This window comes from Scyliorhinus canicula, chromosome 6, assembly GCF_902713615.1.
Source record: "Scyliorhinus canicula chromosome 6, sScyCan1.1, whole genome shotgun sequence".
Classification (NCBI taxonomy): Eukaryota; Metazoa; Chordata; class Chondrichthyes; order Carcharhiniformes; family Scyliorhinidae; genus Scyliorhinus; species Scyliorhinus canicula.
In genome coordinates, this window is record NC_052151.1 from 26,977,754 (window position 1) to 27,004,272 (window position 26,519).

Genomic DNA, 26,519 nt, shown 5'->3' on the forward strand with positions numbered 1-26,519 from the left:
AATCATTGTCCTTTGTGTCAGGTCTGACTCCAACCAGTGGAGAATTTCCCCGATTCCCATTGACTCCGGTTTTGCTTGGGCTCCTTGATGCCATACTCAGTCAAATGTTGCCTTGATGTCAAGTGCCGACATTCTTGAGTTTCACTCTTTTGTCTATGTTTGAACCAAGGCTGAAATGAGGTCAGGAGCTGAGTGACTCTGGCGGAACCCAAACTGAACATCAGTGAGCAGGTTATTGCTGAGTAAATGCTGCTTGATAGCAATGATGATGACAATTTCCATCACTTTGATGGCGATCGAAAGTTGACCGATGGGGGCTGTAATTGAACGGGTTGTATTTGTCCTGCTTTTTGTGGCCAGGACATACCTGGGAAATGTTCCAAATTATCAGGTAAATGCCAGAGTTGCAGCTATATTGGAAACAGCTTGGCTCGAGGTGGGGCAAGTTCGGGAGCACAAGTCTTGCGGCTAGGAGCATCCAAGTCTTCAGTGTTATTGCAGGAGTGTCATGAGGACCCACAGCCTTCGTTGTATTCGGCACAGAAACAAGCCGGTGAGTTCAACTGATCTACCCAGCCACATGAACTTCCTGCGGTTGGATGAGCCCGAGTTAGACAAGCAAGGGTTGTACTCCCCTGGAATTTAAATGGTCATTGGGTAATTTGTCCAAGGTTTTTAAGGGACTGGGAAACAGGTAGGGTGGATCTGGAGAGCAGCTAACTGGGGAGTCTGGTTGTGGGCAGTCAAAAACATTGGAGACAAGCCCTTTTAGGAGTTGAATTAGGAAACACATAAAGGGTGGTAGATAATGCTAAATCAATAGTTAGCTTTAATGCCAAGATGGATTAACACTTTGTTAGCCAAAGGTATAGGTGGCAAAGGTACATTATGGAGTTAGGTCTGATCTCACTGAATGTGGGAACGGGGTTCGAGGAGTTGAATAGCCTGCTCCTGTTTTGCTTTTCTCAAACCTTCAATCCTTCTCTCTTCCTCTCAAATGTGAAAGTATTAGGCAGCTATCGGGTCTATTCTGCTGGCTTTATCCATTAGCAACTGACAATGCTAAAGAGCACACGGCACTCTTGGAAAGGCGGAGAGTGAACCTGCCAACACCCACCCCCCCCCCCTCCCCCCTTTAAAAAAAACCCCACCAACAACTGCCCATCATCCCCTGACCAACCTTGCCCATAGAAGAGTCACTATGCTTCCATGCCCTGTAGTTCATTGTGTGAAGGGCTATGAGACATTTCAGGCACATAATGATAAGACGATAGATACATCAGCGGGTACACAGCCTTGGAAACTATTCAGCTGATGCGCGGAGTTGCATTTTTGTTTAGAAGAGTGGAAAATATCGCCTCACTGTGTTACATAACCTTTAGCGCAAAGAAATGTTAAAAAAAATAAGTGTTTATTTTTAGGCATCGCGTAAATGCTGGGTTTCCAATACGAGTCTTTGCCATTTTCCACATGGAAACAGGCCAGCCAGCATGAACCCCCCCCCCCCCCCCAGTAATGTGGTACGTGCGGCATGTCACTGAACTGACCAGTTAAAGCCGGTCATGTTACACTTGTGGGGCGAAGCGATCCTCTTTGCGGGGGACATCGGACCGGGGTGGCGGGGAACCGGATTTCTTACTGGACTCGACACGACCAACGTTCACCAACCCCAGGACATACCTGGGAAATGTTCCAGTTTGGTTAGAGTCCTGGTTAGAGAAATTGCACTCACTTAACTTTTCATGTACAACCCTCCCCGCCCGCACAATACATAAAAAAAACGCATTTATTGTCCAGCTGATCACTCCAACTTTTGTTTTAACAAAAGATCATTTTAAGCATCTAAAACAGCAGGACGCCCTTTTTGCGCGCCTCAATAATGAAAAGCTGTCTTTTTAGAGAAAAAAAACACGTCAAACCAACAAAAGGGTTTTTTTTGGTAAATTCCAGTAGGATTTCTGCGGTTTCGATAGATTTTTAAATAGGGGGGGGGGGGGGGGGGTGGAAGGGAGAGGATCTTGAATAGTTAATTTATTTGAAACATGCTTTGGTGTCACGCTTCGTGTCTCAATCTGGGCGATATTTACCCTCCCTCGCTCGCACGTTCCACCAACCTCCGACTTCACGTCCCTGGTGGCGGCCATCGTTTAGCCCTCCTTTCACCCCACCCCTGCCCCTCAAATCCTGTTGCCCACCCTGGATGGTTTGAGCTGTCGGGAGGGGGGGGGGGGGCACTAGGGGCGCCAGTTGACAGCCTCCTGCGCTTTTGCGACGAAATACAAACTTGGTTCGGGGGGGGGGGGGGTAGCAAGAGCCAAGTTTCCCCCTTCAGCCGGAACATTGCGCCCCCTTTTTTTGCCGCTCTCCTCAGCGGAAATGGTGGTGGGGTGTGTGAGGCGGGAAGGGGGGCTCTCTCTCTCTGCACAGCAGTTCGGCGAGGCAGCTGCCAGTGGGGGTGGGCGGATCTGTCGACAACACTGAAAGGGAATCCCTCCGTACGGACGTCACGTTAACCAAGGAAACCCACACCTCGCATCATTTGACGCAAATACCCATTTTTAGGCAACGAGATACGTCAATGGACGGTGCAATCTTAGTCACAGAGAGAGAGAGAGAGAGAAAGCTGGCTCTGCACCCCCCCCATCATCCCCGGGACTGCAAATAAGCAGAGAAAATAAAATATGCAGGGAGAGCAAAAAGAGAGGTGGAAAGAAAGCGGGGTGCGTTGGAATTGAGGGGAGCTGCTTGCTGACTGACTGGCAGACTGGCAGAGAGCTGTTGCTGTGTGAGCTGGGCTGGGCGCCGAGCTGCCCGCCTCTCCGTCCCCGCCCCGCCTGGCTGGGAGTAGGGGGGCGGGACCGGCGCTGAGGTGACTGACGCCAATCCTGCGCTTTGCGTGGAGTGCTGGAAATAAAAAGGAGCAGACTTTTTAATACCTCGGCAACTGAGTCATCGCCGAGCTTGGAGGGTAGGGGAGGGGGGGAAAGACGAAGAAGTAGCCAGCGAGCGGGTGAGAGAGCAACTCGGGCAGAGAAGCCAGCAAAGCCCAGGAGGGGCGGGCGCATGGCGGAAGAAAAATAATTAGTCACTTGCGATTAACAACAACAACAACACACAAAAAAAGAGACGGCAACCAGAAAAAGTGCGTGGAAACACCAGAGATCGTGCGACTCTTTATAATTTTTAAAGAAAAGATACTCATTAAAGTTTCATCCTAGATTGAGTAAGGAGGAGGGGGGACGGGACGATTCAGGGAAGTTTGTGTGGATTTTTGCAGCTCTGCATGAGGAGGAACCAGCCCAGAATGAGAGGGGAGGACAACTTGTGTTAACCTGTGTGGCAAAACCGCGAGGGAACGTCTTCATCAGCAAAGCCGACTTGCCGATTGTTGTGTTGCTCGGGGGCTGCTGGAGTTGTATTGGCACCGACATTTCAATCCTCTATCTATCTGCCCGGGAGAGAGAGAGATTGCGTGAGAGCAGCCTCCCTCCCCCCTAAAAAAAACAACTCCATTCGGCGGGGGAACATGTACCAAGATTATCCCGTGAACTACGACACATCGTCCCGCAGCAGCGCGTCGCCCGTTCACCAGGAGAGCGTGTTTGGCAGCGCCGGGAGCAGCGGCACCCTCGGCAGCTCCGTCAGTGCTTCCCAGGTAAGGGGGGGGGGGGGGGGTACCCTGCGGGAAAGGGGGAGAGAGAGACAGGGGAGAGAGATTCCTCACACCTACCCCCCCCCCCCCCCCCCTGTCAAACACTCTCCCTACCAAAATCGATTGACCTAAAGATATACAACTCTGGATTTTTCCAAAATAGTTTAGCACTTTTTTGTGACATTTTAATGGGTCGTTTTATTGTGTGTCAAGCATAGGAATTTCGGTTACAGATGGTGATTTGGCCTGTGTGTGTGTGTGATAGATCGAGGGGAGGTTAGAGTCCTTTCCTCTCCCTGTCCCACAGTCTGTGGCTAGTGCTGTTTCCTGGTCTCAGTCGGCGGTTGTCTGTCAAAGAGTGTTGGCACCGTGTTTGCCCAGTGCGTGAAGTGAGAGAGGCTTGTTAAAATATTGGCACAAGTGTGAATCGGCCGGCTGTGTGTACCAGGGCGGCGTCAGATGGTCTCCTTATTCCCCCACCGCTGTGTGTGTGCAGGGGGGGGGGGGGGGGGGGGGATAGGGGGGCTGTCCTGAGCTCAATAAATAAAACGACACCTTTTCCTTTTACTGGATTTGATCAAAGTGTTTGCTCGGATGGACTTACATCCGCACGGGGGAGGGGGGGGGGGGGGATTTTTAATTTAAAAGAAGTATAGTCTCCCCATTCCCTCTGTACATTTCGTGTACCCTTGTGCACTTCACACATGCAGCATTGTCGCTTTTCTCCCCGATTATCGGACGGAGAGGAATTCAAATGCAGTCAATCTTTTTACCCGAAACTACTCTGATAAGTTTTTTATGGGGGGGGGGGGGGGGGGGGGGGGGGGGAGTAGCGTTCAATTAAATAAACGAATCCAAAAGTTGGCCGAAAAATGTTACTTTTTCAAAAAATTACTTTCAAAAATATATATATATCCCCCCCATTATTGAAATCTCTCTCTCTCCCCGCCCCACTCATGAAACATTATTTCAACCCCTCCTCCTTTTAAAAGCATGCCCATCTCTCCGGATCAATGGGAAGTTAGGGGCGCTGTCACTTTAACTGGGGAGCTGGGCTGATGTAACTTTCCTCCCTCTCTGTTTATTTAACGCGTTGTTCCTGCCTGTAAAAGGGCGATGAAGAAATGAGGCGAGCTGGAGGGGAAGCTTGCGCAAGGCTGAAGAGTTGGCCGGGATTACCACATCGGTTTCGTAACCCCTTGTGTGTGTGTGTGTGTGGTGTTTTTTTTAAACAAACAAGTCTCCGGACTTTTTCTCTCCCTGTTCCGTGGCGGAAGTTAGTCCTGGTGCCAACATGGTAACGTGTAAAAGAGATGGGGGCGTCTCGTTTTGTTTCGCTTCAACCCCCCCCCCCCATGTTCATGGACAAATAACACTTCTCGAAATGATCATTTCCAAACGCTTTCCGGATAGGACTTGGCGACATTCCTCTCCACTGGAATTCTCGGCAGCGCTTGGATTGACTGTTCCTCGTCAGCCCCACCCCACTGTTACCAGTGCTGGGCCGAGCGAACTTGCACCCTGCTCCCGGGAACTGTGTGTTTAATATATTGACTTACTGTAAATAACACTGGCTACAAGGCAGCGTCCTGGCTCCACCTCAACACCCCCCCCCCCCCCTTTTCCTTAAAACACAGTGGGCGTTTTGTTGGCTCCTTGGCTTGTGGTTTGAAACCATACCGGATTAGAATGTTTCTAGTTTTTATTACACTTTATTTTACATATGGAAAATTACATGTACCCTCTGTAATACTTCATCTGTTAACTGTGTGCTTTGTCCCTCCATCTCTCTGGACACCATGGGTACTGCCAGAGGACCCTTTACAACGGGCAGCTGTTTCCACCGTTATATTTTTCCAATGTGTGTGTTTTTTTTAACTGTCCTACTTCCTATAGTCGTTGATTGTGAAGATCCAAGCTGGTAGATACACTGTGATTCTGTGGTAAAAGACAGCCCCCTCCAATCCCCTCACCGACAGTTTCTCTCCCTCTCTCATGGACACTCAATAGCTATTAGGTTCATCGGCTACTCTCCCTCTCTGCAATTTGGCTAATCGCATTTCCTCCCCCCCCCCCCCTGTCTGTTCCCCAAATTCTGTCCCTTTCAGAGGCTGATCCGATCCCCCTTTTGAACTCCCCGATTGAATCTGCCTCCACCACACACTCAACCAGAGTATTCCAGGGCCTGACCACTCGCCCTTTTTTTTAAATAAAAAAACTATTTACTCGTGTTGCCTTTAGCTCTTCTGTCAACTGCCTTAATTCAGTGTCCTAAAGCCCACAGGAGTGAAAAAGAAACAGTAGCATTTCCATTGTGCCTTTCGGAACTGCGGGTATCTCAAAGCCTTCCACAGCTAATTAAGGATTTGTTTTAAGACTGCTGTGATGTAAGAAAGGTAGCATCCAATCAGTGCGCAGCCGAGACTCCCAAACCAGCAATGTGACAATGACCATGACAATCGTCTTTGAAAGAGTGCTGTGTGGGATCTTCCATGTCCTGTGGGAGGGAGGATTGGTTTTATGTCACATTCGGAAGTTAGGCTTGGCTTTGCCCCAAATCCTGGATGGGTGCAATGGGATTACGTCTCAAATTCTCATGTCTGCCGAGAAATGGTAAATGCTAATAACCTCCACAGCAGAAAGTGTGGGGGGGGGGGGGGGGGGGGGGGGGGGGGGGGAGAGAAGGAAAGAGTGTGGTGGTATGTGGTTGGAGGATAGATTTAGTTTTGCCATCAGACTTGTGCCCAGATTCCAGTTGATAATTTTCAGATCGACTCGCTCAACAAACCACAACATCTCTTCCAAAACTGGGAAGCTGGAACCCGAACTGCAAGTAACGCCTTCCTGGCACGCTGACACAAAACCTGGATAAATTGAAGGCAAAATAATATTATAGCTTGCTTTTGGCTTCCTTTGTTAGATCCTTTGCCCCATAAAGGACTGATTCATTTAACATGGATTTTATCACAAGTTTTTTTAATGGTCTTTTTGTACACTGTGCCTTTGGGATTGTACCATAATGACACCAATAAGGAGTCCAACCTGGAGTCACTTGCTCCTGGGCAGATAAACAGATGCAAACAATGTTCTCATCCTGGGGTGCCTCTGGCACCTTCTTTAGGTTACATAAAGTGAGACACAGCCCTTAAGATATATGGTCAAATCACTGTGTACCATAATACTAGCACGCACAATCACTACCAGAAGGATGTAGAGGCTTTGGAGAGGGTGCAGAGGAGGTTTACCAGCATTTTGTCTGGTCTGAAGGGTATTAGCTATGTGGAGTGGCTGAATAGACTTGGACTGTTTTCATTAGAATGAAAGAGGTTGAGGGGTGACCTGATAGGGGCCTACAAGATTTTGAAGGGCATGGGTAGAGTGGATGGGCAGGCACTCTTTCCCAGGATGGAGAGGTCAATCACCAGGAGCTGTAGGTTCAAGGTCCATGGGGCAAAGTTTAGAGGAGATATGCGAGGCAGGCTTTTTACACAGAGGGTGATGTGTGCCTGGAACGCATTGCCGGGGAGGTTGAGGGCGCAGATACATTAACGGCGTTCAAAAGGCATCTCGATCAATACATGAATAGGATGGGTATAGAGGGACACAGCACTAGGAAGTGCTGAGGGTTTTGGTCAAGGGTATGATGACCGGTACAGGCTTGGAGGGCCGAAGGGCCTGTTCCTGTGCTGTATTGTTCTTCGTTCTTTGATCACAGCTTTATGTGCATCGAGCACATGCTTGTTTATATAGGTTATGCATATTTAATACAGGTTTTGCCGCAACAAGATTCCTTTACACTAACGTATTGTTGGCCTTTTAAAGAATGCGTTTCAGGTCATTTTCACGGAATAGATCAACTATCATTATAATTTCTATAAAAAATCCCACAAGTTTTCTAATTTAATTTAATTGGCCCAGCAAGCTGTGAAATATGTTCCTTATCCCTGATGTTCCGATATTTATAGTTCAGTAAGATGACAACCGAACATTCCACAGCGGGCAAGAAATCGCTATTAATGTTGGTTACAATATTGACAGTGCCCTGGCGGGTGTCTGTTCTGTGTCGTTTGTACAAATGAGCTCTGCTCTGAATCTGAAAGAAAACCTCAAGAAAGGACACAGTTGATACTTCATACTCTGGTCACTTTCATCGTAACCAACATCTGGCTTGATCAATGGTTGTTTTGATCTTGGTTCAAAAGGAACTGCCCGATTCACAGTTTAGAATTTAAATTAAAGCTGCCTTCCATTTAGTAAGAATGGTATTGCTTCTAGGTCACATATTATGCTGACCTGGGCTTATCTCATTATTCTTTCATCGTCGCTACTGGAAATGGCTAACCAATGTGATTGTGGAAGGGAGCATATTCCATATAATCAGTACACTGCAGAAGGAGGCCACTCAACCCATCAAGTCTGCACTGACCCTCCAAAAGAGCACCCTGCCTAGGCCCACTAACATGCCCTATCCCCATAACGCCGCACGTTGATCATGGCCAATCCACCTAACGTGCACATCTTTGGACTGTGGGAGGAAACCGGAGCACCCGGAGGAAACCCACGCAGACACTGGGAGAAAGTGCAAACTGCACATCCAAGGCCGTAATCGAACCCGGGCTCCTGGCTCTGTGAGGCAGCAGTGCTAACCACTGTGCCACCGTGCACAGTGTGCCACTGCCACAAGGATTCAGTAGTTCGGGAAGGTGATCCACCGCTAGCCTCTCGGGGCCACTAAGGATAGACCACAGATGTGGACTTGCTTGTGTATGTGTGTATACAAAGTAGCGTTGAATGTGAAGCTGTGTGAGATGAGCCATAACACTTCCTTCTCTCAGCTGAGGTAGAGGGATATTAGTCCTGATCTAATACAGCAATTAGAGTGCTGGTTGGTGGAGGTATACCTGTACAGCAGTGAGCAAGTCTCTCTCTTTCCTTCACACAATCCTATTTCATATCGTCTCCATTGGATATCAATGGGAATGCCCATTTCTGCATTTTCCAATAAGAAGTCTTACATAGAACATACAGTGCAGAAGGAGGTAATTCGGCCCATCGACCCACTTAAGCCCTCACTTCCACCCTATCCCCATAACCCAATAACCTCTCCTACACCAGGTTAAAGTCCAACAGGTTTGTTTAGAATCACTAGCTTTCGGAGCACTGCTCCTTCCTCAGGTGAATGATAGAGGTGGGTTCCAGAAACATATATAATATATATAGACAAAGTCAAAGATGCAAGATGATATTTTGAATGCGAGTCTTTGCAGGTAATTAAGTCTTTACAGATCCAGAGAGAGGGGTAACCCCAGCTTAAAGAGGTGTGAATTGTCTCAAGCCAGGACAGTTGGTGGGATGGCGCAAGCCCAGGCCAGATGGTGGGGGGGGGGGGGGGGGGGGGGAATGTAATGCAACCTTTTACAACTATTAGGCTAACTCTTAGAAGCATGTTGGTTGTGAATTGTAAAGTGGTTACTCAACTCCCGTGTTTCTCTTGAGCCAATATGGTCACAAGTGTTTTTTTAATTTGCTCTTCTTCCTGCTTCCCTCCACAACAATGAAAATGAAAGGATCTTACAAGTAGAGTGGAGGTTATATTTGTGGGCTAGTAATCCTAATCTTGGACATGTGATCTATAGAATGTGAATTCAAAATCCGCCGTGGCAGCTTGACATTTTGGAATTTGAAGAATGTCCCAAGTTTAAAAAGCTGTTGTCAGTCGATTTTTTAAAAATGGCCAGAAGCTGTTGGATTGTCAAAAAATGAATGCCCTTTATGGGAAGGAAGTTGTTGTCCTTGCTCAGTCTGGCCTACCTGGGACTTTAGTTACACTCAACATCTAGCTGACTCTTGATTGCCCGCTACTATGACCATTTGTATCTGAGAGAGTTAAAAGCTGCGAGACTATCATTGTTCAACGTTCGGACTCTGGTTCGCACATGAAGAATAGAGACATTAGGCTATCTATCTATGCCATAGACTTCTGCAATCCCTGGAAAGTCAGCCCTATTTGCACTTCTTTCACGTTCACTGACTGACTTGTCCTATTTGAATGCTGTGGGCTTGGATATTTGGAAAGGACCTTTTGCCTTAGTGGTGGATAAAACCAAACTCTGGACAGGAGGATGTGCCAATGTCGGCAGCTGTTTTATTCATTCTGTGGATGTGGGCTCACTGTCAAGGTCAGCATGTATTGCCCAACCCTGAACTAAGTGACTGCTAAGTCATTGCTGAGCATATCTTAAGAGTATGAAGGGCGGCATGTGGTGCAGCCGTTAGCACTGGGACTGTGGCGCTGAGGACCTGGGTTCGAATCCCAGCCCTGGGTCACTGTCCATGTGGAGTTTGCACATTCTCCCCATGTCTGTGTGGGTTTCACCCCCACAACCCAAAGATGTGTAGGTTAGGTGGATTGGCCACTTTTGATTGTTCCTTAATTGGAGAAAAAATAATTGGGTACTCTAAATTTATTTAAAAAAAAAAGAGTATGATGAAGTGGGACTGGGTAAGGACAGCAGATTCTCTTGGTTAAAGAAAATTAATGGAAGTATGGCGTAGTGGTAACGTTAGTGGACTAGTAACCCAGAGGCCGAGGCGAATGCCTCAGGGAAACAGGTTTAAATCCCACCACAGCAGCTGGTGGAAATTCAATGCAATTAATAATTGAAAAGCGAGTCGCAGTAGCGATGGCCACGACAACTATCATCGATTGTTGTAAAAACCCAATTGGTTCACCAATGTCCTTTAGGAGAAGGGAATCTGTCGTCCATGCCTGGTCTGGCCTACATGCGACTCCAGATCCACAGCAATGTGGTTGACTCTTAATCACCTTCTAAAACGGCCAAGCAAACCACTGAGTTCCAGGCTATTAGGGTTGGGGAGCAAATGCTGTCCTTTCCAACAGTACCCACATCCCATGAAAGAATTTTTAAAAAATGTGGGCTTTTCTGATCATCTGACAGCTCCTCGGAAATTAAAAAAAAAACTGCTCTGGCTCTTATTCCCAGATGTTTTAAACCAGATTTGATTCTAATTTTCCACCTCCCACAGAAGCTTTGAACTCTGGTTCCCAGGATTATTAGTCCAGCCCCATTAGATTACTAAACCAGTAATAGACTCATCAGGTTTTACAGCCCCGAAAAAGGCCCCTCGGTCCATCATGTCTGCAGTAGTTGGTATATTACCATGCCAGTTAAAGTTTGAGATATGTACAAATGCATGAAATGGGTAAGGAGAAAGGGAGAAAATGGTGGCCAAGGTATGATTTCCTACCTTACAACATTGAGTATACCCAATTCATTTTTTTCCAAATAAGGAGCAATTTAGCGTGGTCAATCCACCTACACTGCACATCTTTGGGTTGTGGGGGCGAAACCCACGCAAACACGGGAAGAATGTGCAAACTCCACACGGACAGTGACCCAGAGCCAGGATCGAACCTGGGACCTCGGCGCCATGAGGCAGCAGTGCTAACCACTGCACCACCGTGCTGCTCAGACTAAAATAGTTAATTGGACTTTGGGACCATTTTTATGTTTGCGAAAGTCACTATATAAAGGTAGCTTCTTTTTGATGCAAATAGAGGTGGACTCTGTGGAATGTTGCCTAAAATGATGGTTTCCTAGAAGTAATAACTCAGAGCTAGAAATGCTTTGCTTCCATCTGTGCCAGCAGCAGACTTTTGGAAGATGCTTATGAATGACTGTATCACTGTGGGGCTGCAGCAATTTGACTCATTAGGCTTATTTTGTTGTTTTTATTTTTAAACCTCCTCAGAAATATCGATCAGACATGCCAGGATCCAGTAGTGCCTTTGTCCCTACAATCACCGCCATTACCACCAGCCAGGACCTACAATGGATGGTTCAGCCCACGGTCATCACCTCAATGTCCAGCCCTTACTCCAGGTCGCACCCTTACAGCCTCCAGGGGGCCAGCATCTCATCGCCCTCCTCCACCACTTTACACCGACCGGGGGTCATTAAAACCATCGGAGAAACAGGGAGACGAGGAAAAAGAGACGATCAGGTGAGATTGAAGCCCGGTGTCTGCAGAGATGAATGTATCAATCCTCAGCCCATTTACTCCGCCAGCTGAGGGGTTGTTCAATTTCCTGCTCTCCATACTTCTTATCATAATTTTTCTCCAATTTGCTTTCTTCCCTTTGATCTCAGTAATCAGGATTTTTATATGAATCACCTCCGTAGGAAGTGTAGGATGGGAACGATCAAGTTCCATCTGGTTCGCCTTCTACCACCCTGGTAGTTACATAATACAAGATTAATGGTGACTAATCAGGCATTTGGGCTCTAATCAAACAGTCTACAAGAGACTCAGACACGAGATGACAAATACCACCGTAACAGAGAGCTTTGGGAACCATAGGTCCAAAGTTCCCTTTTAAAGGGCTGGTTTAGCTCAGTGGGCTAGACAGCTGGTTTGCGATGCAGAACAAGGCCAGCAGTGCGGGTTCAATTCTGGTACAGCTGAGAATTCTAAATTCTCTCTCTATGTACCCGAACAGGCGCCGGTATGTGGCGACTAGGGGCTTTTCACAGTAACTTCATTGCAATGTTAATGTAAGCCTACTTGTGACAATAATAGATTATTATTATTATTATTAATGAAGTCTCTCCTCCCACTATTATTTTATCAAAATATTTCAAACGAAAGGACATGAGTTAAAATAGTACGGCGACAAAATATTAGGAACTTGGAGCACAGCTTCGATACAGAAGGTTCCATTGTCACCAAGTTTGCACCTTGGAATTGAGAAGTTCCTCTCCAAAGTTCACTTCGGAGCGAAAGTAGGATGATTATTTTTGGTCTAGCATTGTAATCGAAACCGGGGTGGGGGAGGAGGGGGGGCGATGGGTGGGGGTCAGCATAATCCACAGAGGGTGCAATGCAGAGCCGACAGCATGCGTGCCTTTTTGAAGGCTGAGGACCCACAGAATTTGCAGCACAAAAGATGCCCTTTGGCAGCTCTTTAACTCGAAGTATTTACTTTAATCCACTTCTCTAGCTCTTTCCTGACACAGTATTCTTGACTTATCCAATTCCCTTTGAAGTTATAGTCTAGACTCTGCCTCAGTAGTCACTTATTCCATGTTCTAATAATCCTGTATCTGGAAACAAAAATACTTTCCTTGCTCTTAACTTCCTTATGATATTTCTCCATTAAAAAAAAAAATCTGTTTGTGGGATGTGGGCGTTGCTGGCTATGCTTTATTTATTGCCCTTTCCTATTGCTCTGGAGCAGGCAATTAGCCTTGCTAGCAATACCCACGCCTCATGAATTAATAAAGAAATCTGCACCTGTCTCTGCTTGTTAGTAGAATATCACAAAATCTTTTATGTTTTGAGACCTTTCATTTTTCGGTGCCTCCTTTATTGCCTCTGCTCCAGTCAAGAAAGCAGATATTCCTTCCCCCCCCCCATCTATATTTTTAAATAATGAATAACAATTCCTGCAAATGGCATAGAGGATTACATACTGTGGACATTACACCATAGTGTAAAGCACCATATGAACCCAATACAGGAAAAGGGCACACACTATGCCTATTTTGTGGCAGAATAGTGCAGATTAATTGAGAAGTCGGAATTTATTTGATTGGATTAATGGTGTGTAGGAAGGTGGAGACAAGTAGTTCAATAGTTTTGATTTCTGGAGCAGAATAAATTGTAATTAGGCGCCTTGGGATTAACAGGAGATAAAGGTATCTGTGACGGAGGCTGGGCGTGTATGCAATAAGTGCAGGTACACTCCCAAAACCTGCTTGAAGCACAATCCCTTGGGTAACCTGCTGCAGTGATGTGTGTGCAATTGCTTGCCACTTAAGACTCGCCTGGCACGAGATGGTGCTCATGTTATCCCCAGTGACTATGTGAGTAATGAAGCGGGGTTTTTACTGTGGTTTCCAGACCACGTGGAAAGAAAGAACTTCCATTTGTATAGCACCTTTCACATCCCCAGGATATGCTGCAATGTTCTTCAATTCAAACAAGCGATTAATTGGCTGGGTAGTTCTTGTTCTGTCAACAAGAGAGATGCACGGCAGGGAACCTCTGATCAATGGATGCATGGGTTTTGGGGGACTTATAAACAATATAAATTAAATAAACCACATAATCTTCATCACCCTGAGGAAGAAATCCTTTAATGGTCCGACCTCGTAGAACTCTCTGGAATGTTATGGGAGTTCTTTTAGCAGGTATTCTAGGATTGCAAGCTCTTCTTTAATTTGTGAAATTTTGAAGGACTAAGTACCACAGTGCATGACACGCAAATTATTAAAATGTAGGAGTGTTGATGAAAGAAATCAATAAGTGATAACTTGGTGAGAGCGAGCTTGGTTTTTAAGTGCTCGGAGGATGAAGGAAGAGACTGAGTATGGTTAGGAGTTGTGCATTTTCAGGAAGGAATAAAAGGAGAGGAGTTAAACAGACACAAAAAATCTTTGTAGAGGAGTTAAACAGACACTAAACATCTTTGTCTTTTTACATTGCCGCAAGAAAGTAGTTTGTTAGCTAGCACATGCTGGATGGGTGAAGGAGGACTATTTTCTCTCGTCTCTTATGAAAATATTACACGTCTGTACCCCTCCTCCCACTCCCATTATAGAATCCACTAAACCATCCTAACATTCTTGTCTCCATTATCCTACTTGGAAGTTTGTTGTTTTGATTATTCCTTTTGTAAATAAGTGGTATCTGGCACGACCCTAAAGTCCCTTCTACATTTGATTGAACATATCTCTTAACCTGCATCACGGTGAGACATAAATATAATTTTACCCTAACCATCCGATGGGCAGGTTTGGATATGATGCCTGAGTTTACTCCTACACCCAGTTTGACTGATGTTAAAGGAAAGTCAAAATAAACCTGTCCATTTCTCCCTTAGTGAGTTAGGATTAAATTACGCCCATGTTGTCAGGAAGGGTACCTTATATTGAACCTCAAACAATATAGTCCACTTGTGAGAGGGTCTCTGTAGGGCAATTGCAGTTTACTCCTGACCAACTCCCTCCTATGTTCAGCTCCCTAACATTCACCATGGTTCACCCACACAGAAACTCTTATATTCTGTGGATAATTAGTCATCTCACTCTAAACTGACACAAAATACACTCGGGCTGCTTGAATGGCTCTAATCCATCCACGTTGTGATGAGGAGAGAGCAGTCTGAGTAAATGTCTTTGCCTCTGTCCGATTTTAAGGCTACCTTGTATTTATGTAGTCCCGTCTGCACACTCTGGACGTTCTAAAGCTCTTTACAGCCAAGTCAGCACTAAGATGCCTAGTCACCATGTGAGAAATGCATTAACTAATTTGCACAGAGCAAGGGGACAAAAGACCACGTCATCTTTTTATTTTAGATGATGATTGAGGGATATATATTAACCAAGACATCAAGGATGCCATTACTCTTCTTTGAAATAGTGCCATGGGAGCATTTACATCCACATGAGAGGACAGACATGGCCTCTCATACCTGGAGCATCTGGAATGGACTGAGATGAGGAAACATTTCTTCGCTGAAAGAGTTGTGAATCTTTGGAATTCTCTATCCCAGAGGGCTGTGAATGCTCCATCGATGAAGATATTTCAGGCTGAGCTAGGCAGACGTTTGGTCTCTCAGGGGATTAAGTGATATGGGGAGTGGCGAGGGAAATGGAGTTGAATCCCAAGGGCAACCATGATGGTGTTGAATGGCAGAGCAGGCTCGACTGACCAGATGATTTACTCCTCCTCTTATTTATTGTGTTTATGAGCCTTGAACACACTGTTTTGAGTCAAGAGATCGGGGCTCTACCAACTGAGCAATGGCTGCCCCTCATGTAACAAAATCCAAACTACCTTCTTTGTTCAACAATAGGCGGTGGCGCCATCCAAACTCAACTCACTCCCTGCTTAAACACCTGCCTCCCAAACCTAGACATGACATTTACACTCATTGCAGTGATGCAGCATCACCAGAGAACCGCACAATCAGACCGCTTGCTCCTGTCTGAATCTGATGAAGTTGGAGTTTGGTGGCTTTGTCTGCTTTTAAATGGATTCTGAATTCCGTGGACAACCCAGTGGCGATTGACACAGGTTTAGGAGGCTGGGATTTAGGGAAGTCAATGTCATTGGTTCAGTTTTTGTTTGCCTGTGGTTTTTTCCCCCCTTCTTTTCATTTAAATTGTATTTTTTTTTTATTCCCCCTCACCTCCTCCCTGCCCCATTTAGATTTTCCACTGTCGCCTGCCACTGCCGTTGCACTTTCTCCAACCAACAGGGCAGCATGGCCTGGGCCGTGACCTGCTCAACGGCCACCGTCAGTGCTGCTCCGGGAGTGACCAAGAGCGGACATGTTTCTGCAGGGTAGGTCTGCTCCTGCCACTTTCTCCTGCTCATCAGATGGGACTGCTCCGTCTTATGGGCTGGGTGAACAAATGTCTCTCTACAACAGTACCCCGGCTCCTCCACCTGATTTCTTGTTTTGTGAACTCAGTGTTGAGAGATTTCTGTGGATTCTAATATTTCACATTAGGGGGTCTATAATCTGCATGGTTTTTGGCTTCTGTATTCATTTTATTTTCTCCCGCCTCATTTTAAAACAATTATTTTGGTCCCTGCGAGCCGTTTCTGGATTGGGTGGTGACCTGGCAATTAACACATGCCCTGGGCTCTGCCAACATGTCTTTGTTGGTGGCTCAAACTGTTTTGTGTTATCCCAGATTATATTTCCAGTAACTTTAGTCTCCTTTTGTCTTCTGGCTTTACTTGCTACCCTCTGGTTTCCCTCTCTGTGTGCACACACACTCTCTTGCGTGCTCTCTCACCTTTGTGCACGATCACTGTCTGGCTTGCGCCCTTTCCTGTGCTCACGCTCCCTCTCTCTCTCTTTGCTCTGGGTCTGTTTGTACATTTTCCTGAGTAACTCCCGTGGGCATTCTTCTCTGTCTGCCTCTCTGCTTCCTATTTTTCTCTTTGTTCTCTATCCCTGCAAAATTCTCCATTCTTCAGCCAGTGCCCTTTCAGCCAGTGCCCTTTCAATCAGTGCCCTTTCAGCCAGCGCTCTTTCAGATAGTGCCTTCCAAATCACAATAACTCCTCTGTCTATTTTGTTTCTCACTCTCTTGGTCTTTTGCCAGCTACCTTAAATCTGAATTCTCTGGTTGCTGACCCTCCTGCCGCAGGAAACCGCTTTCTCTTATTTACCCCACTTAAACATTCACGTTTGACCTGCCACTTACCATTCACGTTCAGGCAGATACCTATTCCTACACACTGGACTCATACCTGGCACAAAGGAAGATGGTTGTGGTGGATGGAGGTCAGTCAGCTCAGTCCCAGGACATCACTGCAGGAGTTCCTCAGGGTAGTGTCCTCTGCCTAACCATCTTCATCTGCTTCATCAATGACCGTACATATTAGGCCAGAAGTGGGGATGTTCGCTGATGCACCATTCGCGACTCCTCAGATACTGAAGCAGTCCATGACCAAATTCAGCAAAACATGAACAATATCCTGGCTTGGGCTGACAAGTGGCAAGTAACATTCGTGCAGCACAAGTGCCAGGCAATGACCATCTACAAGAGAGAATCAAACCAATGCCCCTTGACATTCAGTGGCATTATCATCACTGGATCCCCCACTATCAATATCCTGGGGGTTACCATTGACCAGAAGCTGAACATGACGAGCCTTATAAATACTGTGGCTACAAGAGCAGACTTGGAATCCTGCAGCGAGTACCTCACCTCCTGACTCCCCTAAACCTGTCCAACAACATCAAGGTACAAGTCAGGAGTGTGATGGAATGCTCTCCACTTGCTTGGATGAGTTCAGATCCAACACTTAAGAAACCAACACCATCCTGGTCAAAGAATCCCACTTGACTGGCATCCCTTCCACAAACATTGACTACCTCCACCACTGACGCACAGTGGTAGCAGTGTGTGCTATCTACAAGATGCACTGCAGGATCTCACCAAGGTTCCTTAGACAGCACCATCTAAACAAAGACCACTACCATCTAGAAGGACAAGGGCAGCTGATACATGGGAACACCGCCACATAGAAGTTCCCTTCAAAGGCACTCACTATCCTAACTTGGAAAAATATCACTGCTCCCTCACTTTCACTGGGTCGAAACTTTGGAACTATCTCCCTAACAGCAATGTGAATGTACCTACATCAAAAAAAGGAAGTTCACCACCATCTTCTCCAGGACAATTAGGGATGGATAATGAAGCTGGCCTAGCTAGCAAAGTCCACAACTCTTGAATGAATTTTTAAAAATCTCTTTATTCAGCATTCCAAGCATATCCCCACACAGTACAGCTATCTACACTAACCCCCTACCATAGCTGAGCTGTAAATTGAAAGGGGATAAATATATCATCACTCATTCTATGATCTGACAGCTTTATTAAAAGGCTTGACTCTGCACTGAGCCCAGGTGTTTATACTGGATTGGATTTGTTTATTGTCACGTGTACTGAGGTACAGTGAAAAGTATTTTTCTGCGAGCAGCTCAACAGATCATTAAGCACATGGAAGGAAAAGGGAATAAAAGAAAATACATAATAGGGCAACACAGGATATACAATGTAACTACATAAGCACCGGCATCGGATGAAGCATACAGGGTGTAGTGTTAATGAGGTCAGTCCATAAGACGGTCATTTAGGAGTATCTGCCTTCACAAACCGGTCTAAATGCTTTCTTTTCTCACTTCACTGATCCACATCCAATTATTTCCTGTTTAACGGCTTTCAGTGTATTAAGTCAACATTAAAATACAGAGATCAATGGCTAATATTAAAAGAACGCAACTTCTCACTGCTGTAATCAGTCTTCGCAGAATCATCTTTTTCAATATAAGCCGCAACACCCTTGCCACCCTCTGTGTGGTACACGACTACTTGACTGCTGCCACCTGCCGAATCTTGTTCTGGCCTAAGGCAACACTTTCAGTCATGGTGGAAGAAAAGGGATGGAGACGATAAATGGAAAAAGGATAGTTTCCACGGCAGAAGCTGCTGGGACGGGGAGAGACCTTATGATGGAAAGGTCATTGATGAAACAGCTGAAGATGGTTGGGCCTAGGAGACTACGTGGAGCTCAGGGTAGTGTCCTAGGCTCAAACATCTTCAGCTGCTACATCAATGATCTCCCTTCCATCATAAGGTCAGAGTGGGGATGTTCACAGATGACTGCACAATGTTCAGCACTATTTGCGACTTCTCAGATAATGAAGCAGTCTGTGTCCGAATGCAGCAATATCCAGGCTTGGGCTGACAAGTGACAGGTTACATTTGTGCCTTACTTGTGCCAGGCAATGACCAACTCCTACAAGAAAAGATCTAACCATTTCCCCTTAACATTCAATGACATTACCATCGCTGAATCCCCCACAGTCAACATATGGGGGTTACCATTGATCAGAAACGGAACTGGATTAGCCATATTAATACTGTGGCTACCAGAGCTGGTCAAAGGCTATGAATCCTACGGCAAGTAACTCCCCTCCTGACCCCCCCAAAGCCTGTCCACCATCTATAAGGCACAAGTCAGGAGTGCAATGGAATACTCTCCACTTGTCTGGATGAGCGCAGCTCAAGAAATTCGACACCATTCAGGACAAAGCAGCCCGCTTGATTGCTATCCCTTCCACAAAATTTAAAACCTCCACCACCGACGAGCAGTGACAGCCACGTGTACCATCTACAAGATACACTGCAGGAACTTGCTAAGGTTCCTTAGACAGTACCTTCCAAACCCATGACCACTACCATCTAGAAGGACAGGAGCAGCAGATACCTGGGAACCCCACCACCTGGAGGTTCCCCTCCAAGTCACTCACCACCCTGACTTGGAAATATATCGCCGTTCCTGCACTGTCGTCGGAGCAACATCCTGGAACTCCCTCCCTAACAGCACTGTGGGTGCACCTACACCTCAAGGACTGCAGCGGTTCAAGAAGGCAACTCACCACCACCTTCTGAAGGGCAACTAGGGATGGACAATAAATGCTGGCCTAACCAGGGACGCCCACATCCCGTAAATGAATAAAAAAAGGCTTGGCCAATGTCACTGTCCCCAAATCACTCTGGAAGCAAGGCTCCTGCACGTTTCTGCATTGAAGTCACCGTCTCCAGATCTACAGAATCTGGTATTCTACAATGTTTGCCAAGTGAAGTGCACTGGAAATCTCATCCCCAAGTGTTAATGGTAAAATCTCAACTCCGCATCCTCATACTCCGGGCCAGTAAGGTCCAATGTGTCAATGGAGGCTGTTCCTTCCGTTGTAACTGCAGCAGATATTATCAATAGTTGGCATGTTATCAAATGTGTTTCACTGGAGTTTGTCACTTTGGCCCAGTGAGTAGTGCTCCGGTGCAAAGGGTTGTTAGACATCCTTGTGCAGTATTGAGGGAACATTATGCCGTCGGAGGCACACAAGAGGCATTTGAAGGGAGTTCTCCCAGTGTCCTGGTCAACCTTAAAAAAAAAAACAATCACCATGAACTGGTTAATTGACCACTCATTTCAGTGCTGTTTTTGGAATCTTGCTGTCAACAAATTGGCTCTCACATCTTTCTAAGTGGCATTGAGAACATTGTTTATTTTGGGATTAATATACTCTTTCTCACTCTACATTGTGGATTAGGGTGCAGAGGTGAGGGTGAATGAGTCCTGGTTGACGAGGCAGTATATGTGTACGGTGGGCTTAAAACTAAGTGCTCATGTTGAAAATCTGCTTTGAATGTAGAACTGAGCAGCGGGCCTGCCAGCACCCGGAATCTGAGAAAAGACCACTCGGTGTCATTAGCGGTCTCTGTTTTGTGGCCTTGGGTTAAGTCTGTCTCTAGTGGGATCCACTTTTATGCCATTGGCCCCACTCACCCGCTTGTCGTGCTCACATAACAAACCTTGCTCCTGTTGCTAATGCAAACTCTTCATCCTTTTGAACAGCTGACTCCAGAGGAGGAAGAGAAACGAAGAGTACGACGAGAGAGAAACAAGCTGGCTGCTGCAAAATGTCGGAATAGACGTCGCGAGCTAACCGAGAAGCTTCAAGATGTAAGTGCAATGGGATTTATATTGGACTGTATGTAGCAGAGCTTGGATGAGGGCTGTTAATGTCTGAGCACTGTCCAGGGGTTATCGAGCATTCAGAATTACCCTGAAGTCCCCAGGAATGAGAGGGTGATTGTCAGGGATGGTCAAATAAATTGTTTGCTACGTTTTTGATTTATTTACGTTTGCAAGCGTTTTGGGGAGATGGTGGTATAGTGGCGATGCCATTGGTCTGGCAATCCAGAGGCTCAGCCTAATCCTTGGTGAGGGACAAGGGTTCAAATCCCACCATGGCAGCTGGTGGAATTTTAATTCAATCAGGAAAATCTGGAATTGAAAAGCTAGCCTCAGTAATCGCCGTCATTGATTGCTGTAAAAACGCAGGGGGTTCACTCGTGTCCTTGAGGGACGGAAATCTGCTGCCCTTACCCAGTCTGGTTTACATGTGATTCCAGACCCACATCAATGCGGTTGCCTCTTGACTGCCCTCTGAAATGGTCCGAGCAAGACGTGGGAAACAAATGCTGGCGTCACGCGCAAGGCCCGTATCCCATGAAAGAATGAAGAACAATAATTTCAATATACGTTGGGGGTTTGTGTGGTGGGGTTTCCAGGGCTGATAGTTAAGGTTCCTGCAATTGGATAACAGAGTTTGTTCACTTCTCATTTGATGGGAAGGTGCCATGCTGTAAGGATGGGCATGTCAGGCCACCAATGGTCCCAGAGTGAGGGTGGTGAGGTGAGAGGTCAAGTGATGGGGACCGCCTGCAGTACATCTTTCCAAAGTTAGCTAACCTAGTTCAACCACTCAAACCAACTGGCACTTCAATCTGGAAAGCATTGATACCTGAGAGTGTCAGGCAGCAACTCCTTATAAAGCCAGCCAGCTCTGTTCTTGATGTCCTTACGGGGTGGATGGACTACGCTATTCTGTCAAACAATTATCCATGCAGCTGCTCTGGGGAGTGTAATATCGAGCGACTGATTTGATGTCGTGCCTGGAAGCAGTGCCTTTGGGGGGCATATTGTTCCGGTTCGGAATGTACTGATCTGGATTGGAATGTGCTGATCCGGGTGTGCTGAACGCTGAACTCGCCGCCTCCGCCCTGCATTATCCTATGTGCAACACCTCGTTGAAGGCTTGGCAATCAGTATCTTTGTACTCTGCACAGATGATCGAGATTGGAATAGGTGTGCGTTTAGCTAGAATGTCAATGCCACAAAGAGATTTCAAGCAACATGTAGGGTCTTGCAAAAGTGAGAGAGAAATTGTTCCGGAAGCAGGTCAGCCTACAAAGAGCAACAACACCAAGAAACAGATCTGTGCATTGTTTAGCACAAACGAGAAGAAACTTGTAGCTTGTTAGGCAATCCTTTCTCCACTCCTTGCCTGCAACCTGCGTGTCACAGTTTCTCAGACCCCCCCCCTCTCCTCTCCAGAGATCCCCAGGCCTCACCCCACCAAAAGGCTTCCCATCTTCATTCCCACCGCATTAACTCTTAAAAGATTGATGAGGTATCTCTAGGAAATGCACCATGACCAAATGGCATTTCCCTGCTTTGTGCTTTTGCGTGGTGATTATCACTTTAAATCCAGTCGTTGGCTGTGTTTTTCCCTCGCATCCCATCCCGTCCGGAATTTGAGGTGGGCAACGGGGCACAATGAACAGGAGTGGAAATGACAATGGGAAGAAAGGTTGCGTGAGGTGGCTGTGACTCCTTGCACATCACTGATCCCAGGCCGCTGGCTGAAGGTTTTCCTGGTGATGGCTACACCCAGGGCATCCTCATTGGGCTGGGAGCTTGAACCAGCCCCTTTTTATACACATCTCCCAATTTCTGTTTCAGGCACTGGCAACTGGATGAGTAGTTTGTTTTCCATGCCAATGTGGTGGGCGACACATGGCCCGCTTGTTAATAGACATGAACATTTCCCATTTGCCATACTGGAGACTGGAAAATGGGCCGGGGCATTCCATTGAAGTTCTCAGACTTGGAGAGTACAGACACTTCCACTGTCTAGAAAGACTATGTAAAGTGGAATAGCATATTCTTGTTCATAACGGTTGACCCATTCATTTAGTAACTGCAGCTCCACGGCTACAACTTCTCTTGGTTTCAATGGTCAGACACTACTTCTGTTCATTATTTTTTTTTAAAAATCACATTCTTTCATTGAATAATGTGGAGACTGCATTGTTTTACAATTAGACTAATAAAGAGGTTGCAGTGTGTCAATCCAAGGCCAAGATTGCACGTTGAAGTGCAGCACGCTAAGGATAACACAGACTGGAATGTGTTAGACACAGAACCTATAGAGGCTAGAGTCTGTCACTCTGAAGGTGGGCGGCAGGCCAGGAGTATGTCACTGTGGGAGTGGGCCTCCAGACTGGGGCATGTGACCGAGAAGATGGGCTACCCGACTGGGATGTGTTACCTGGAGAGCAGGCAGGCCCCTGGGCAAGGCCACGTCCTCGGGTGGGTGGGAGACAAGCCGATGTGTGATACTGGTAGGGCGGGCCCCTCGGGCTGGGGTGTGTGTGACTGGGAGGGTGGGCCCCCCTGCCTGGGGTGTCTCACGTGGGCCCCCCTGCCTGGGGTGTCTCACGCAGGTGCTAAGTATGGAAATATATTGCTGTTCCTTCACTGTCGCTGGGGGCATCCTGGAACTCCCTCCCTAACTGCACAGTGGGTGTACCTACACCTCCAGGACTGCAGCAGTTCAAGAAGACAACTCATCACCACCTTCTGAAGGGCAACTAGGGACGGGCAATAAATGCTGGACTAACCAGCGATGCCCACATCCAGTAAATTTATTGCAACCCTTGCTCGACCATTGTACAATGCATTGTAGAATCAGGACCTCAAAGATCATAATCTCCAGATTTCTTTGCATCACGTGCAATTGAGTATCAAACTAGAAGGATAGAGCAGATGATGGGAATGGGGTGCGAATGGGTCTTGTCCAGGCAAATTGAAATGAAAGATTGGCAGACAGAACTGTAACTGAACATAAGGCTTTTTTAAGAGGAGAGACTGCAGGTAGAAACAATGTATATTCCCGTGAGGGAACAAGGCAGGACAAACAAGTCGACAGTTCTGTGCATGATGAAATAGAAAAAGGGTGCATGTGACAGACGTCCAGTGGTAATACAACCGAGAACTAGGCTGAATGTAGTAGGTTCAGAGAGGAACTGAATGGCAAAGAAGAGAAGCAAAGAGAGAGTATGAGACGAGACTGGCAGCTAAAAGGAACGTAAAAGCCTTCTATAAGCAGCTTAATAGTAAAAAGGGGAGTGGGGTTAATTGGGAACATAAAAGATATTTACATATGAAGGCAGGGGCCTGGCTGATATACTAAATGTACTTTGCACCCACCTTTCCCAAGGGAAATAATGCTACCATAGTCATGGTAAAAGAAGAGATATTTGAGATATTGGGATTGGTTAAATATTGATGAAGAGGCAACATTTAATTGGCTGGCTGTACTTAAAGTTGATAAACCACCAGGACCAGATGAGATGCATCTCAGGATACTGACAGAATGAAGCATGGGAATTGTGAAGGCTCTCGCCACAATCATCTAAATCCATCTTAGATACAGAAATGGTGCCAGACAACTGGAGAGTTATGAATGTTGCATCCTTGTTCAAAAAAAGGGTATGACGATAAGCCCAGCAATTGCAGGCCGATCAGTATAATGTGGGTGGTGGGAAAGCTTTGAGAAATGATCATTTCGGACAACAGTAACAGCCATTTGGGATAAATGTGGATTGATCAAAAAGCCAAAGTTTAACTAACTTGCTTGCATCTCTTGATGAGGTAATGGAGGGGGTTGATACGGGTAATGCTGTTGATGTGGTGTACATGGACGTCCAAAAGGCATTTGATAAAGTGCCTCACAACACACCTGTGAGAAAGGTTAGAACTCATGGAATAAAGGGGCTGTCACAAAATGGACTCAAAATTGGCTGTGCGACAGGAAACAAAATGGGACTGAGCAGTTGTTTTCCAGACTGAAGGAAACCCACACAGACGCGGGGAGAACGTGCAGATTCCGCACAGACAGTGACCCAGCAGGGAATCGAACCCGGGACCCTGGCACTGTGAAGCCACAGTGCTAATCACTTGTGCTACTGTGCTGCCCAAATACTTCTTAAAAGTTGTGAGGGTTCCTGCCTCTACCACCCTTTCAGGCAGTGAGTTCCAGATTCCAATCACCCTCTGGGTGAAAAAGCTTTTCCTCACATCTCCTCTAAACATCCTACCCATCACCTTAAATCTATACCCCCTGGTTATTGACTCCTCCACTGGGGGGAAAAGTACCTTTCTGACCACCCTATCTATGTCCCTCATAATTTTATACACCTCAATCAGGTCCGCCCTCCGCCTTCTCTGCTCCAGGGAAAACAACCCCAGCCTATCCAGTCTCTCTTGATAGCTAAAATACGCCAGCCCAGGCTACATCCTGGTGAACCTCCTCTGCACCCTCTCGAGTGCAGTCACTTACTTTCTATAATGTGGAGATGCCGGCGTTGGACTGGGGCGAGCACAGTAAGAAGCCTTACAACACTAGGTTAAAGTCCAACAGGTTTGTTTCAAATCACTAGCTTTCGGAGCACTGCTCCTTCCTCAGGTGAATCAGGTGAATTACTTTCTATAGTATGTATTGACATATTCACACTTCAGGGCGTCACGGGAGCACAGTGGGCAGCACTGTTGCTTCACAGCGCCAAGGTCCCAGGTTCGATTCCCGGCTTGAGTCACTGTCTGTGGGGTCTGCATGTTCTCCCTGTGGCGACTAGGGGCTTTTCACCGTAACATCATTACAATGAAAAATGAAAATGAAAATCACTTATTGTCACGAGTAGGCTTCAATGAAGTTACTGTGAAAAGCCCCTAGTCGCCACATTCCGGCGCCTGTCCGGGGAGGCTGGTACGGGAATCGAACCGTGCTGCTAGCCTGCTTGGTCTGTTGTAAAAGCCAGCGATTTAGCCGAGTGAGCTAAACCAGCCCAGCCTATTTGTAACAAAGATTATTATTAGTATAATTGATTTGAAGCTGATCTTTGCTCCAACACTTTCCCCATGAGTAGAAGGTACCAGAAAGCGGATGAGTCAGAAGGGAAAGATGCTTCTTTTGCTGAAATGAAAGATTAATTTTTTCTCTCCTCTCTTTCAGGAAACTGAGAAGCTTGAAGAGGAAAAATCTGGCCTCCAGAAAGAGATTGCAGTATTGCAAAAGGAAAAAGAGAAGTTGGAGTTCATGCTAGTTGCTCACAAACCTGTTTGTAAAATGGCACCTGGGAATGAAGGCAGGAGACATTCCCCATCCCCTCAGCCACGAGCTGGCCGCACGCCCAATGCCGTGGTGGTCAAACAGGAGCCGGAAGAACAGGTGAAGCTGGCCATGCTCAACCTGTCCAAAACCCAGAGGTCCGTCATCAAACCAGTGACCGAGATCTCCATCTCCAACAACTACTTCCTGGAGGCCGAACCCCTCAACACACCAGTGGTGATCACGTCCACGCCCGCACCCAACATCACTCCGTGTGCCGCCAGCCTGGTCTTCACCTACCCCAACGTTCCCAGCCTTGACCAAGAACCTGCGTCAGAGTCCTGCTCCAAGGCCCACCGCCGAAGCAGCAGCAGCGGGGACCAGTCCTCGGACTCTTTGAGCTCCCCCACCTTGCTAGCGCTCTGAGGCAGTTGCTGGCATCCTCGGGAAGACACTTGCGGGAGATGTCGAGGGCTGCACCTTGATGAAAATGAACTTCTTTGTATCGAC

General features: G+C 46.7%; 1 protein-coding gene across 2 annotated transcripts; it reads left to right on the plus strand.

The window, feature by feature from the left end:
- Positions 1-2,653: 2,653 nt before the first annotated feature.
- Positions 2,654-26,519, plus strand: fosl2 (FOS like 2, AP-1 transcription factor subunit). 2 transcript variants are annotated; one of them, XM_038799065.1, is made up of 5 exons: positions 2,654-3,655; positions 11,426-11,677; positions 15,890-16,024; positions 20,627-20,734; positions 25,914-26,519. In XM_038799065.1, exons 1-5 carry the CDS (start codon positions 3,527-3,529, stop codon positions 26,433-26,435), a joined length of 1,146 nt encoding a protein of 381 aa, XP_038654993.1. In that variant the 5' UTR covers positions 2,654-3,526; the 3' UTR covers positions 26,436-26,519. The 2 variants fall into 2 exon arrangements, with proteins under 2 accessions (XP_038654993.1, XP_038654994.1); XM_038799066.1 differs by lacking the exon at positions 15,890-16,024.